We start from the raw sequence: 16,685 nt of genomic DNA on the forward strand, positions 1-16,685 counted from the left end.
GCCTCCAATTCTTCCATGATTGAAACTGTCAACATCCAGTATTCTCCTTCTCTGATTTAATTTTACATATGTTTTCCTATCTCCCTTTCAATGGGTCCATCTACAATAGACCATGTCTAATTTTTTAGGCTTCCTCGTATAATTCTATTTGAACATAAAAAAGTCTAATATCTACACATGAGGACAGCATATCACAATTCTTTTTTAATCCTAGCTGGCCTCATTGAGTAAAACTTCTTCTAGTTCTATTAATTTACTTGCAATTTTTACTATTTCATTTTTCTTTACATTGAGTAATATTCCATTGTGTGTATATACCACATTTTCCTTATCCTTTCATATGCTGATGACTATCAAGGTTGATTCTATAATCTAGGGCAGGTGAGTGGGATTCTTTCATTGATTTTTTTATTCAGTTTGTTATCACTGATTTTGGTGTTAAATTTGTGAAATGCTAATTTGTTGTAGTGTTCATCAGCTTTAAGACATTTTGTGGAGCCTCAACCCTTTTACAGCTGATAAAATACTACCATCTTTAAGTAGGGGCATCCTGAGTTCTCTCACGCTTTGTGTGCTTTAATATCATTCTTACCTTATTGGGTCTATCTAGAACTTCAGCTCTTTAATAAAAAGAGTAGAGACAGTGAACAATGATTGCCTTTTTTTCTTATCATTGTGGTTAGATTAATATTTTTTCTGCATTTTAGAACATGTAGATGGTAAGCTTGTTGTTTATTGCTTGTACAATTGTGACATATTCTCTACCCACACCTAGCCTCTGCTTAACTTTATTCACTAAGTTCCACATGTTCAGTTGTTCAAATGTTCAATGACCAAGTTGTTTTGATCTCAGAGATGCAGAGATTGTTTGAAATACACAAGTCAACAGATTTAACAAAGCACAGAAACAGACTTAGACAATAAGTCACCTAATCTTCTCAATACATGTAGATAAGGCCCTTGCTAAAAACCATATATACCATCATGATAATAATCCAGAGAGTGTAAGAAAAGGAGCATATCTCAACACAATAAAAATTATATAATGGGAAACTCACAGCCAACGTCTTCTTCAATAGATGAAAACATGACTCCCTTGAGGTCATAAGAGACAAATTTGTTTATCATCTTGAATCCTTTTCAATGTTGTGCTCAATCTATAAGCTGGAGCAACACATCAGGAGAACAAAATTAAAGGGAGACAAATAGGAGAATAGAAATCAATACTGTTTGTATTAGTTATGGTTTCTATTGCTGGGAAGAGATACCATGACCATGGCTACTCCTATTAGGGAACCATTTCATTGGGATGGATTCCTGTTTCCCAGGTTTTGTCCACCATCATCATGGTGGGACATGGCAGCATGCAGGCAGACATGGTCCTGGATAAGGAGCTGAGAGTTCTCATCCTGATCAGCAAGCAGTAAAAGAGCCTGTGTCTACTCTGGGTGTAACTTGAGCACAGGAGACCTCAAATGGCCCCCACAGAGCCAAACTTCCCCCAACAAGGTCACACCACTGACAACAAGGCCAAACCTTCTGATAGTGACACTTCCTATAAGCTTATGGGGCCCACTTGCATTCAAAGTACCACACTGTCCAAAGAAATTTTCCTGATAATAGGGTAGGCAATTCTTTATTTTATAAGTATCCTCCAAATTCATTTGGGAATATAAATAGCATTAACAGTTCTTACATAAAAGTAGTTGCTTTTGTTTTGTTAATATTGTGCATCAGGTCAAATCCTCTGAATGTGTGTCCTTTTTTCTTTGTACCTCTTACATAGTGAAGTGCCATGAAAAATGAAGGATAGATTTAAACTTTACTGTGCACAATAGATTTGCTATTAAAATGTCTTTGTCTTCAATATATACTACATAGAATTTCAAGGACACTTGTCACAAAATTAAGAATTCAAGTATGTTCTTAGAAATCAAATAAGACCTTTCTAACATATGTTACCAATACTCCTGTTGATAGAGTGTGTCTGACCCTAATGGACCACAGAAATCTTCCACAAAAGCTCCCAACTCATCCAATATGGACAATGATGCAGAAAAGAATGTAATCCTGCATCAGGAGAGAAGTAAGTACTACATTTGAAAATATACTTGTTCTATAGAGTGATTGTGTATAGAACAGAACACTATCTGTAATAGACAGACAACTACACATATAGGAAGCAAAAGGATTAGTAGATTGGTAATAACACACACACATTATCAAGTCTGAGCAACAGCTAAGATTTTGTTTGTCAAAGACAGAGTCCTTGCTCCCACCTCTCAGGTGTCCATATTTCATTTGCTTTATCTTCAGAAATATATGAGATCAATCTGAATATGTAAGTGAAGGAAACTCCCATACGGTGGGGGCTGCTTCCTAAACCTCTGTTCAGAGAAAAACCATACTCAAACACCTGTTTTTAAGAGAGATTCTTTATTAAATAGAGAAGATAAGTTAAATTTTTCCACTGCAGTTTATACTTAATTCAAACTTTTGCTTGGGAAAATGAAAGTAAGTATTTTCTCATCCCTAATGTGTCTTCATTAGAGCAATGGACAGCTATTCCCCTAAATTTCATTGTACTTTGCTTAGTGAAATATGTGCACTTGTTAACAGCATCTGTCATGGAAGACCAAGAACATGCCTCAGAAGAGCAGAGGCAGCACAGTGCTAGAAAAACTAAGCGGCCATTTGTAAGTATATACTTCAGTTTACATTGCACATTTATGCTGTTTCCACAGTAGTGTTCCATGGGCCAAATAAGGTTAAATTTAGTATGTCTTCTAGAATTAATACATAGAATGTAAACATTTTTTTTAAGTGTTCTTACTATTTATTCTTTGAAAACTACATTCACCACTGACTCCTTCCATCTTGTGCTGGTGGAACTCATCATTCTTCTTCTTCTTCTTCTTCTTCTTCTTCTTCTTCTTCTTCTTCTTCTTCTTCTTCTTCTTCTTCTTCTTCTTCTTCTTTGTTTAATGTCTCTTAAAATTACTTTTGGTTTTGTTTTTGTTTTTGTTTTCTGAGACAGTGTTTTTCTGTATAGCTTTGCACCTTTCCTGGAACTCACTCTGTAGAGCAGGCTGGCCTCGAACTCACAGAGATCTGCCTGTCTCTACCTCCTGAGTTCTGAGATTAAAGGTTTGTGCCACCACTGTCTGGCTCTTAATATTACTATTAAGAGCCCACTGAGTCCAAGTAGGGCTGACAATCTGTGAATGTGTGTGAAGACACTTTCTGGGACATGAGCAATCTGTCCTAAGCCACAGCCCACAGATAAATTAATCTCTTCCTTTCACAACCAGCCATGGCCTATTGCACCTCATGTAGTGCTGGGGCCTTGAGAGATGTTTCCTCATTCATGCTTACATCTTGACTGGCTTGAGCTTGTGCAAGTCTAGTGTATGACACAGCTGTTCTGAGTTGATCTGTGCATCCGTTATGCCATGTCCCAAAAAGAACATTTCAGTGTACTTCTCTCCAGATTCAAACTCTTACATTGTTTTCAGACCATTCTTCCTCATTGTTTCTTGAGCTTTCAGTAGTGGAAGGTCAATGCAAATGACCCTTCTGCAGATGAGCCTTCACTCTGGCTTATCCTTATCATGGTAACTAGTTATGAGTCTCTACATTAACCATTACCCTTTGAAAAAAATCATATGACCTACAATGAGAGCAGAACAAACCTATGAGTATAAATGTAAATAATAATAGCACTAGTTGATTCTCCTGAACTAGCTTATGACTATTCCAGACATAAGCTTTTGACAAGGTTTATAGCATCAAACATTTAATCCATTGCTTGGAACAGGTCTCCCATCCATTCCTAACAAGGTTGGTTATTTACATAACTACCACCCAACCATTGTGGACAGCTTGCCAGGCTGGTCACTGTTGTCATAGGAAAGGTCCAAGACTGGATAGACTCTTGATGTATTTCATGACCAGTGACTAGAACTACAACTTTTATTATGATGAAAGGCAGAATTTACTCGTCTTCTAGGGATTGAGTTCTAAATGCCCTGCAACCAGACTGTGTGGTATCTTCAACAAAAGAGTCTTACCATTTATGTATGACAAACAACCAGAATGTGAAAATATAGATTATGTTATTTGGGGTGACATGGAGGCCTACTTGACCAATAACTCAAAAGGAGGTATCCTTTCCATTGTTTTGGAGTTTCAATGTAAATCTCATGTCTTATGAGATAAGTCACCACATTCCAGGTACCTCTGAACAAACTCTTTTTAGTATGTCTTTTTAACTATTTGACCAACTAGTCGCTTCCACAAGCCTTCATACAGCCTTAGTTTATGTTCAGTTACACCTTAGTCCCTGCTCTGACTTATTCTTCTACCTTCATTGCCACTTAAACCTTAGCCCAGAGTACTTATTGCTCCAGTGTTATTTCTTGTCACCTGTGTTCTACCTCCCCTTAAATTATATTTTACTTAATTTGCAAGATCTTGGTTCCTATCAGGCTTTTTTCATAGACCTTCATTTTTATTTGGCACTCATCCTTCTGTCCTTTAGCCTCCAATTCTTCCATGATTGAAACTGTCAACATCCAGTATTCTCCTTCTCTGACTTAATTGTACATATATTTTCCTATCTTCCTGTCAATGGGTCCATCTACAATAGACTATGTCTAATTTCTAGGTTTCCTCGTATAATCCTAATTGAACATACAAAAGTCTAATATCTGCACATGAGGACAGCGTATCACATTTGCTTTTTAATCCTAGCTGGCCTCATTGAGTAAAACTTCTTCTAGTTCTATTAATTCACTTGCAATTTTTACTATTTCATTTTTCTTTACATTGAGTAATATTCCATTGTGTGTATATACCACATTTTCCTTATCCATTCATCTGGTGATGTCTATCAAGTTTGATTCTATATCCTAGGGCAGGTGAGTGGGATTCTTTCATTGATTTTTTATTCAGTTTGTTATCACTGATTTTGGTGTTAAATTTGTGAAATGCTAATTTGTTGTAGTGTTTATCAGCTGTAAGACTTTTTGTGGAGCCTCAACCCTTTTACAGCTGATAAAATCCTACCATCTTTAAGTAGGGGCATCCTGAGTTCTCTCACACTTTGTATGCTTTAATATTCTTCTTACCTTATTGGGTCTATCTAGAACTTCAGCTCTTTATTAAAAAGTATGGAGACAGTGAACCATGATTGCCTTTTTTTCTCATCATTATGGTTAGATTAATATTTTTTCTCCATTTTAGAACATGTAGATGGTAGGCTTGTTGTTTATTGCTTGTATAATTGTGACATATTCTCTACCTATACCTAGCCTCTCCTGACTTTTATCATTATTGTCCAAATGTTCAATTGTGTTAGTGGTCGTTCATGCATATTGGGATAATCATGTGAATTTCTTTATTCCATTTATTTGATTTGTTGTATGTATTGGTTTACATACATTTCTCTTACCCTGCATTCTTGCATGAAACCATAAGGGCCGTCATGGATATACTTTTTGTTATGGTCTTAAATTCTCTTTGCCAATATCATTTTTAATTTTATATATATGGTTATTTGTCTACATGTATTCTTGTGCATGATATGTGTGCTTGGTATACTCAGAGGCCAGAAAAGAGCATCCAATTCCCTGGAACTGGAGTTACAGATAGCTGTGAGATATGGTGTGGATGCTGGGAATTGAAAGTGGGTCCTCTGGAAGAATAGGCATTGCTTGTCAATGCTGGGGCATCTCTCAAACCCAGGCTTGTCAATCTCACATTTAGAAGTTTTGTATCTGTTCTCATCATGAAAATCAGTCTGTGGTTTTAACTCTTTTCATAGGAATCTTTCTCTAGTTTGGGTATCAAGGTATTACTGGCATCATAAAAATTTTGGAGAAATCCTTTGTTTTACTATTTCATGAAATGGTCTGAGTAGCAATGATATTCATTTTTCTTTGGTATTCTGTAAAACTATGCAAATAATCCATCTGGTCCTGGTCAGTTTTTAGTTGAAAAGTATTTTGTTCCTTCTTCAATCTCAATAGTGCATATATATATATATATATATATATATATATATATATATATAAAATCATCTCCTTCCTCCTGACTTAATTTCATTACATACAATGAATCTAGAAATACATCCATTTCTTTTAGATTTTAGAATTACATGCAAAGGAGATTTTTAAATATGTTTGTGATTTGAAGGATATCCTTCTTCTGGGAGTCAGCCTCTGTTTAAGCCTAGAACAGGTTTCATATGTCAATACAGGTGGTGCCTGGCAGGTGAAACCTAGCCACCTGTGGGAATGGTCCCGAGCAGAATACATAGGTTGAATCAAAGCAGTGAGAGCCTCTCAACTGGTCGTGGAGTTTGCCTAGTTCATCAGTGGGCCTAACCTCTAGAAGGCAGGGTCCCTCACTTGGTGTAGGAAGTCATACTGCCTGGGATTCTGGAGGAAAATCCCTGGGCCTTATGTTGTTGTAGGAGATCATGCAAGTCAGGCCCCAGGACAAAGTTCATGGGTATCTTATGTGGCCCTAAAGGGAAGTCAGAATCTTTCATCTGGTTCTGGAGTTTCTGGAATATCAGAGGTAGCCTAAGCCTAGAACTCAAGTCCCTCCTTTTCTGAAGGAGTCCTAGTACTTAATTCTCATACTATTGTAACTTATTCTAAAATTGTGAATGTATGTAAAATATGCAATCAGCCATAGTTGCCCTTTTTAGTTGAATGGATGGTTCAAATCTTTGGTGACATTGTTTTAATTTTTAGTTTAAAAACTACTTATTTTACATAATCTCTTTCAGATTGATGCTATAAGAGCATGCTTTTGTGCATGTTTCACCAAAAAACGGATCTCTTCTTCCCACTACAAGAAATAGAAGAGAAAACATAAAAAAGTGATGGTAAGAGTTATATTTTCTTTTAAAATGTATTAGAAAGAATGTTTATCTAAAATATATACTCAGTTTTCCAGCTCAGGAGTATAAGTATTTCAGTGCAGCATGGGGGATAAAAAGAGTTAACTGTCAATGGAATGATTATCTCATGAGTCAACAACTGGCTAAATCAAGATTGTCATCAATCGCATATATATATATATATATACATATATATACAGTTATTTAGATAGATTATATAGATATAGATAGTAAGATAAATAGAAGGATGGATGGATGCATGGATGGATGGATGGACAGATGGTCGGACAGATGGATAGATGAATAGATGACGGATAGATAGATAGATAGATAGATAGATAGATAGATAGATGACAGATGATAGATATCTAGAATGTGTGTGTATGTATGTTTTGGTCACATTTCAAAGGTTCAGGAATATTAGGAAATAAAGCTGAAGAGAGAAAGCTGGGAGCTAAAGAATATGAACAGTTTCAAATACTGGACATAAAGGAGGAAAATGGGGCAGTGTGTCTGGTGGTCGGGGAGAGAATAAATTCTTTAGAAAAGGAATAGTATGGTGTTGAAAATGTAAAAAGAACATAAATCGATTTCTAACACAAAGGTTTCATTGATAAGAAGAAAAGATATTCCTAACCATCTTCCATGTTTTCCTCACTGTTGTTACATACTAGAGTTAGGTTCCAATTTAGACTTTAAGGCTCGGTTGAGTTTTATGATTAGGCTTCCTGTTATATAGTTAGAGTAGATTTAAGGTTAGAGTTAGGTGTTAGCATTAAGGTTCACAAATGTCATGGAGCATATAGATCTGTCATGAAAGTGAAGTATTCAATGGAATGTTCATGATGGATGAAAGGTGAACTTTACAAAAACATCTCTATTGGCACACATGTTCTAGAAATGCATTTTATGAATGTTCTAACTAGCTCTTTTCACCATACAGTTTATAAAGTAGAAGAGAGCACTGTGTATTTAAAATGAATTATTCTCATCCTAGAACTTGGACAAGCCTACGACAATTGCCTGACAACTTCTCCGACCATCCACAATAAGACAACTCAGGAGAAAATCTGTCTCTTCTCCAATAATTGCTTTAAGAAAAAGCACATTTTTATTTTATGTTTTAGAATAATACAGTATTATATTACATAATCTTCAGTGTTATTTTCACCTGTTTATTTTGTTTTATTATGTTATAGTATATTACACTATTATATTATCTTCAGTTTTTATTTCCATATGTTTATCTTGTTTTATTAGATTATGTTATATTATGTTAATATATTATGCTTTCTTCAGTGTTTATTTTACATTTACCTTCCTTCCCTTGATGTAAATAGTTCATGTATATGTGTACATATGTATATATGTTTATGTGCTTTGTAATATATTTTTAGAAGATACCATTTTTGAATGTACAAAGTTATTGAATAATTAATTAATAATAATTAAATAATAATAATTTAATTACCCATTCAAAGTTGTTTGAGTCCATTTAATTGCTATATTTCCCTTTAGCTCTTCTAGTTACTAATGTAGCTATACAGTATTTGATGATGGTCATTGATGGTTCATCCATACCTTCTTTATGTAAATGAGCACTGTTTTAGTTTTTTTAGTTTATCCATTGTTTATTCTTTTAACCATGATTGGTTTTCTTCTTGGTATCTTTCAATTATAATGAGCAATGCAGAGGTGTGTTTTCTCAGAAGTACATGAGTATCTGAGACCTGACATGAAATTCTTTGGGGAATAAATATAGATGTGAAGTAAATATAAATGTGTATGAAAAAAATCATATGGTAATTCCCCATTTAGGTTTGTGAGGAGGCACCATACTGTATCCCCCAGCTCCTACATCACTCTCCATACCTATCAGCAATGCACAAAGGTTACAATTTCTCACACCCTTTCTGGCACTTCTTCCTTTTATGTATAGTAGCTATCCTGATTGCTTTTGCAATGTCTTTTTTACTGCTATTCCAGTGATTCTGGGTAAAATAAAACCTACTGAAGCCTTTTCTGTTGACTGTTGAGTGTCCCATGCAAGGCAATCAGCAAATATTGGTCCTCTCTTGTTACTTTGTTTCTTGCTTTTTTTTCATTAAATTTTTTTGTTTATTTTACATACTAACCACAGTTCCCACACACACACCCCTTCCTCTCTCATCCTGTTCCCTCTCCAACCTCATTTCTATTCCCCAACTCACTCCTCAGAAAGGGTAAGGCCTCCCATGGGAGTCAACGAGGCATGATATGCCAAGTTGAGACAGGGCCAAGCTCCTTCCCTGTCCATCAAGACTGAAGCACTGCTTTAGTTAAACCGCTGCATTGGAACACTTTTCTATGTCCTTATTTATAGTTTGAGATAAATATAAATGCAGGACTTTTCTGTTTCAAAAACAGTCTTATATGTGAAAAAAATACATGTGATATGTCAATATTTGTTTTTAAGATACTTTAAGCCTCAGAACCAAGCCCTGATGGGAATTTATTTTGAACAATATTTGCTCAGTAGAATTCATTCTTTCATTGGTGAAAAGGACAGGAGGAGAAAGGAAATTTACTATGAAATGTTGTCTGTTCCATGATACTATATTACTTCTTTAAGTCGTGTGACAAACACCATTTGAGAAACAAAGCATGGTTTTGGCACATCACTTTAGAGAGTTTAAGTCCATGTGAATGAAGAAGGCATGGTGTAGGAAATCAGTGGAAGGTGGCTGAACTGTGAGGTGGCCGATGTTCTGGTTATGGTTGACCTATAAGCTGAGCACTTCTGAAACTAAAGATTGAGGATAATCCCTCAAAGGGGTGGCTCTAGCGATCTACTTACTGTACAGGGCATTCCTTAACTTTTAAAGATCCCACAACATTAAAAAAAATGCACCTCTATTTTTGGGGAAGGAATTTATTGGATGGCTCTCTGGAAGACACTTCACAAATAAATAAGAATATTCCATACATAAGGCTCATGAATTTCTCATAATGTAAACTGCATTTAGTGCAACTTGGAATGTCCCCATATGATTCACAATTCAAACAATGTACAAAAGTCTGAAATCCAAAGGCTCTTCTGAGTCTCAAAGCTTTAATCATTTGGAAAATCAGAATGAATATTGAGTCTTTAAGCATACAAAGTCACAAATTAAAGACCAGCATTCTAAAAGGAAAATGTAGGTAATGGTACACAAAAATCTTAAAAAGAGCGAGACCAAATACAAGTGAGAAAAATACCAAAGCTTGCAGCTCCAGCACAAGAAAGTGGGGAATATGATTACAAGAAATGAACTCCAAAGGACATAGAGAGGCCTTTTTCAGCCTTAACTTCTGCAGTACATCTGGCCTCTCTCAGGCTCATTCCACTTTTTAAATGTGAGAGTGCTTACATACATCTCACATTCCTTGCATCTCCAGCATCCTAGCATGTCCATGGCACTTTAGACCTCACCCTCATGCATACTTGCCTTAGTTAGGGTTTCCACTGCTGTAAAGAGACACCATGACCACAGCAACTCTTAGAAGGACAACATTTAATTGATGGAGCTCACTTACACTTTCAGAAGTTCACTCCATTATCATCCTGATGGGGAGCATGGCAGCATGCAGGCAGACATGGTGCTGGAGCAGTAGCTGAGAATCCTATATCTTGCAGGCAGTGGGAAGTCGACTAAGACATTCAGTGGTGTCCTGAGCATGGGAAACCTCAAAGCCCACACGCACAGTAACACATTTGCTCAAAAAAGGCCATGTCCACTCCAACTAAACCATACCTCCTAATAGTCACTCCCTATGAAACTATGGGGGTCAGTTACATTCAGTCTACCACATTCCACTCCCCTGTACCCATAAACTTGTAAAAATATCATAATGCAAAATGAATACAGTCCAACTTCAAAAGTCTCCATTGTCTATCACAATCTCAACAATGTTTTAAAGTCCAAAGTTCAAGGACTTTTCTGAAATTCATAAGTCTCTTAAATGTAATCCCCTATAAAATCAAAATAAAACAACCAGATCACATACTTCCAACATATAATAGCACAGGATGCATATTAACATTCCAAAATGTAGTGAAGGGAGCATAGTGAGGAAAACTGGATCAAAGCAAGACTGAAAATCAGCCAGACAAACTCCAAATGCTGCATTTCAATGTCTGATGTTAGGAAGTTCTTCAGATGTCCAACTCTGTTCAACTTTGTTGAGTGCAACACATTTCTCTCTCTCTTGAGCTGGTTCCATTCTCCATCAGCAGCTCTCCTCTGCAGGTATCCCATGACACTGGCATCTCTAACATTGGGTTCTCCAAGGAAATCCAGGCTTCAACTTCCCAGCTTCACACAATGGCCTCTCTCCTAGGCCTCCATTCAGGGACATCCTGACACATGCCATTTCTTCTATCCTTAACTCTAAAGCCAGAACCACATGGCCAAATCTGCCAAGATCTGCTGCTTACTGGAGCTGGAACATGACCCACTTGTTCAATTGAAATCTTTCCTGGCTTTCTGTCCTTCACTGCCTAAGCTTGGCTCTCCTGAAACTGGATCTCTAGACCAGACTGGCCTAAAACTCAGAGATCAGCCACTTGCAAAGATCAAGATTGCTTATTCTGCATATCTAGTATATTATTACTCCACTCCACAAAATTTAAAAATTATTCTCTAGTGTCTTTGGATATCCGGTACCCACTGGTCACCACTCTTTTCATAATTTGTACAGTCACTAAGCTAAATCATCGTATTTAATCCTTTAAAATTTATGGAATCCAGATGTCCACCTCATTTTCTTGGCAAGGCTATTTCCACTCAGAAAGAGACCCCAAGTCCTGGGCACTCCCCATACCTGCAGGTTCTGCCTGCCTCTGCAGTCGGTGCCCTTGGTGACTCGCCACTGTGCTCTGGTGACTTCTGTCCTGATAGTGAAGTCAAGGACCACCCTGTACACTATTTATTGATAAGACAGTCAACACATGCCACTGTGGTGAGAATTCTCTGCGGGATGCAATTCTCTAGGTAGAAGGCTGCTTTCTGCGAAGACGGACAGCAAATATGAAAGAGAAGTGAGAGTATTTTCTTGGCTATCTGTGTAAACACCATGTTAACAACTGAGAAGGATATATTTTTCTCTGTTTTTTGAGTCTAAATTATCACACATTCTTGACATTCATAAACATATACATACATATTCTTTAAGACAAAGACAAGTGTCTTTCCTTGAACCAGGCTATTTGGTTCTCTCCTTCTAAGATGACTTAAGGCTTCCAAAATGAATCAACAGAAATACAAAGTAATATTTAGCATACATGGCATAATAACCCTGAAATCTCATGCTGTGGGTCTTCCACTAGGTTAGGCTGAAATGCCAAGCAGGGTTTTTTTTAAGTGTATTTTTCTCCATTGCCACAGGGTGGCAGATTTGTCCATAAAGAGGGAGCTTCTTTACCACCATTCGCTAAATTTTTTTTTTTTCCTTTCCATGACTAATAGAAGCTAGAAGTCACTGGGAATGGTGTCTTCCTTTTCCTCTCTTTGGTTGGGTCCCCTGGTGACAATATTCTCTGGTTTCTTTCTGAGCAGCAGGCCTTCAGGTGAGGGGGTGATGGCTTCCTGTGTGCTGAATCTGGACCTCCAGGAGACAGGAGAAATTTGCCTTGCCTCCCTTTCCTGGTAGGACTGATCATCCTCGGGGCCAGCCGGGGCATGTGGCTCCTGCCCTGTGACCTTGTGAATGCATGGCCTCTTTCGAATGACATCTCTATGAATGCTCAAACTGCAGAGATCAATCTGACATCTGTCTTCTTTCTTCATGTTCCCTATTTATACTAATAATCCTTAAATTCCCAGCCCTTTACTTCCCAGATAAGAGACCAACATTTATCTACACCCCTACCCCCAGGTCCACTTTTTCACAGGACAATAGAGAAAGGTCCCATTCCCAGGGCTCATAATCACTGCAGCCAAGTACCCATTTGCCACCTGGTGGTTGCTTTCTTCTCTTTGATACTATTCAGAGATACCATGAAAACAAACCTCTGAGCTGTCTGTGAGAAATGTTTTAAATTAGGTTAATTAAAGTGGAAAGACCCATCCTAAATGTAGGCAGCTCCTACCCATGAGCTAGGGTCCCGGGGTGACCTAAAAGAGAAGCAACTGAATGCATGCATTCCTGTCTCTCTGCTTCCAGTCTGCAGGTGTCATGTGACCAGCTAGCTTCTCTGACTTCTCTGCCAGGACAGACCATACTGCTTGCAGTGTAAGCTGGAATTAATCTGCACCCCCTTAATTTGCACTCGTAATGTATTTATCACATCAACCAGAACTATTGTGACTGTACAAGAGCTAATGGTCTTAACATTTTAGACAAATTCAATGATATCCCCCAAGTGTAGAATAATGTTCTATCAAGAATTATATTTGCATATTAGAAAACATAAATCTAAGATCTGCTTGGCTGAATGTGTCTTGGCTTACTTTCTCCTCTATTTGGTGAACACGTATAAAGTATTTTAGCACCAGCATGTACATATTTTCTTTAAAATTAATTTACTGTATTTGAGGCCATTGAGTTTCCTACGAAGAACGGTTTGTACTGACTCCTAGGTCCGGGCAGAGGTCAATGTAATTCTGTGGTCATGGGTCAGGCTAGGTGCTTAAAAATCAGTTGAGACAGTTGAGACAGTCTTTACACCATAGCGGGGGACAGTGTGTGGGGGGGGGACAGATGACACACGACACACACACGGGACAGGACGGGCAGGGACGGGACACACACAGCCTGATACCGTTTGTTACGTCATTACTAACTCCCACTGAGGCAAGCTTCGTGGTGACAAAAGTTTATTACATCAAAAAATGAGTCTCTGTTTAATGTAGCTTCAAAACCATTCAGCAGTGTTATAAGAACGTTCAGTTCAGATGGAAATGCCTGTCATACTGAATCTTGTATAATTTGGATAATGTTATAAAATTCTGAGTAAAATATACATTAATTCAGTGAATTAATACTAGATATTAAATTAAAAATCTGATGTAAATTTATTCCATCTGTCTTCTGAGATGTTCTGTATTAGATTTTCATGAAGATGACGGGCGGTGGTGGCGCACGCCTTTAATCCCAGCACTCGGGAGGCAGAGCCAGGCGGATCTCTGTGAGTTCCAGGCCAGCCTGGGCTACCAAGTGAGCTCCAGGAAAGGCGCAAAGCTACACAGAGAAACCCTGTCTCAAAAAACCAAAAAAAAAATAATGATAATAATAATAATAATAATAGATTTTCATGAAGATTAAAATTAATTAGGTTGATAATGAAAGGATATTATGTGCTTGTGCGCCCTACCTCTCACTACAGCTTTTCCAAAATCCTCTGTGCACAGAGCTGAAGGTGCAGACTTGTAAAAACCAAGATTAAAAAAAATGCAGTGACAGCATATGTTTCCAGAGATCTCTATCTTTGTGCCTATATTGAAGCACATGAACACATGTGTGATTGTATACATTTGTTTTTCAAGGACTTGTATCCCATGCTCCTTTAAAAGTTTTTAAGTTTAAGATGTGATGGTCATTTTTCCAGATTAGCCTATGACCTAATTTGGTTTCCTGTTGCTGTGACAAAACACTGACCAAACACAATTTTGGAAGAAAAGAGTTTATTTGGCTGCTTGCAGGTTACAGTGTGTCATCAAGGGAAGCCAGGACAGGAAATTGGAGGCAAAAACTGAAGCAGAAGCTGTGGAGGAATGCTGCTGACAGGCTTACCCTCAGGCTCTAGGTCAGCTGGCTTCTTTATATATCCCAGGACCCAAGGCCTAGGGGTGTGGTATAGCCCCTTCAGGTTGGGCTTTCTTGCACCAATTAGCAATTAAGAAGTGCCCTATAGGCCGGGCGGTGGTGGCACACGCCTTTAATCCCAGCACTCGGGAGGCAGAGCCAGGCGGATCTCTGTGAGTTTGAGGCCAGCCTGGGCTACCAAGTGAGTTCCAGGAGAGGCACAAAGCTACACAGAGAAACCCTGTCTCGAAAAACCACAAAAAAAAAAAAAAAAAAAAAAAAAAAAAAAAAAAAAAAAAAAAAAGAAGGCTAATCTGCAGGTAATTCCTCCATTGTTATTTCCAATTCCCAGGTGTGTCAAATTGACACCAAGATTAGCCATTGTATTATAGAACCCTACCTAAATCCACTTTCTTGCTAAAAGCCCTTGGGATTACATGTACTTTAAAAGTCAAGATTGGGGGTAGTGTGGCCCCCAAAGAGCTGAGGTGGGTATTATTATAGCATTTCTGACTGAGTCTTGGGGAGCACATGCTAATCCAATTCTTTAACATTGGTCTGGGGACCTGAAGAAAGACACACTAAACAGAAAATAGAAGATTATGAGTGACCGTGTCTGGGAAGCCGGCTTTATCCCCAGGCAAATCTGTGGCTAAGTCTCAGGTGGGGTGTGTATCATTGTAACTCTTTGCCTTCCTTTGGTGCAAAGCGCTGGGCTGGATGAAGCCACTGGATGAAGAAAAGTCAGTAGAATCTGGCATCCTGATGGTGTCAGAAGCGGCACAGCTCTCAGGGCAGGCGAAGGTCTGTGGGATGGTGGTTTTCTGTATCCTCTGATGACTGAGATACAAACCAGGCCCAGAGCTGCATTCGGCTTTGTGATCAAACCCTGCCGTGGAGGCAGCACATCACATGCAGCCATCCTGTACTCCTGGGAGAACTTTCCTGAGATGCTAAAAGATTTACTGTGTCCGCTGAAGAAGGCCGGCGTGGGAATTCTCTGCCAGGCCAGAGGAGAAGCAGAGGGAACATGAAGCAGGGTATGCTGTGGCTTCCCAGCCTGTAGAAACAAGCCCGGTGATGCAGCCTGCACATGCGCCTTTCAGGGATCTTGTGGAACAAGAAAGTTCTGCCTCTGGATAGACTCCCATTCTCTGAAAGACTTTGAAAAACCTTTTGTGATTCATACATCGTGGTCATGAGAAGGTAGGGTTTCTTTGCAATCTCATGCTGAATGCAATGAAACACATTTTATTATTAAATATTATATATTAATTGATTTTCTATGTGTATGTGCATGTGTTGTTCATGCTTGTGGAGGCCAGAGGACAATTTGCAGGAGTCGGTTCTCTCCTTCCACCATCTGGGTCTCAAAGAATCAAACTCAGGGCATCAGGTTTGGTTGACAAGCCTCTTTGCTAAGCCATCTCAGTGGCTGAGACAAGACAGTCTTTTAAAAGCAATTCCATCTCTTTACTCTCATTAAATATCAGGTGGGTAAAGAATACCAAAGGCTGCATGGACTGTGTCCCAGGACAGGAGCATGGCCTTTAATTCCCCAGGTAGGTTGGACAGTGGAGCCTCAAGTATCTCAGATGTGTATATACCTATGCATACAGTACATGAAGAGACTTCAAATGAACGTTCTGGAGGTTTGGGGCACTCTTCACTCAGTGACTTTTGCTGTTCCTGTGATACAGTGTACCAATGGAAGAAGAAAGGGTTGTCTGTACTCGTAGTTGGAGGGTGCAGTTTATCACAGTGGAGAAATCGGGAGGCCAGAGCTTGAAGCAGTTCATCATGATGCGGCCTCAGTCAGAGCGCGAAGACAGATGAGTGAGTGTTCATGCTCAGAGAGCTTTCTTTCCACACAGTCCAGGAGCTTAGTCCAACGAATAGTCCTCCACACCTAGGGTGAGTCTTCCCTCTCAATTACCATAACCTAGACAATCCCTTACAGGCCTGCCAGAGGCTTGCCTCACAGGTGAGTCTATATCCTGTCAAGTAGACA

General features: G+C 38.5%; 1 protein-coding gene and 1 long non-coding RNA gene across 2 annotated transcripts in view; one reads left to right on the forward strand and one right to left on the reverse strand.

Annotated features, from left to right (window-relative positions):
- Positions 1 to 1,073: 1,073 nt before the first annotated feature.
- LOC131912912 (LHFPL tetraspan subfamily member 6 protein-like) overlaps positions 1,074 to 16,685 on the reverse strand; it is a 71,888-nt gene continuing 56,276 nt past the window's right edge. The window contains exon 3 of the mRNA XM_059265209.1: positions 1,074 to 1,164. Coding sequence (XP_059121192.1) covers positions 1,103 to 1,164 — 62 coding nt within the window. The 3' untranslated portion in view covers positions 1,074 to 1,102. The remainder of the gene's footprint in view (positions 1,165 to 16,685) is intronic.
- Positions 2,587 to 8,390, forward strand: LOC131912920 (uncharacterized). The gene is made up of 3 exons (XR_009379744.1): positions 2,587 to 2,696; positions 6,797 to 6,895; positions 7,908 to 8,390. It is a non-coding gene; the product is annotated as an uncharacterized LOC131912920 (long non-coding RNA).

This window comes from Peromyscus eremicus, chromosome 6 (genome assembly GCF_949786415.1).
Source record: "Peromyscus eremicus chromosome 6, PerEre_H2_v1, whole genome shotgun sequence".
Taxonomy (NCBI): Eukaryota; Metazoa; Chordata; class Mammalia; order Rodentia; family Cricetidae; genus Peromyscus; species Peromyscus eremicus.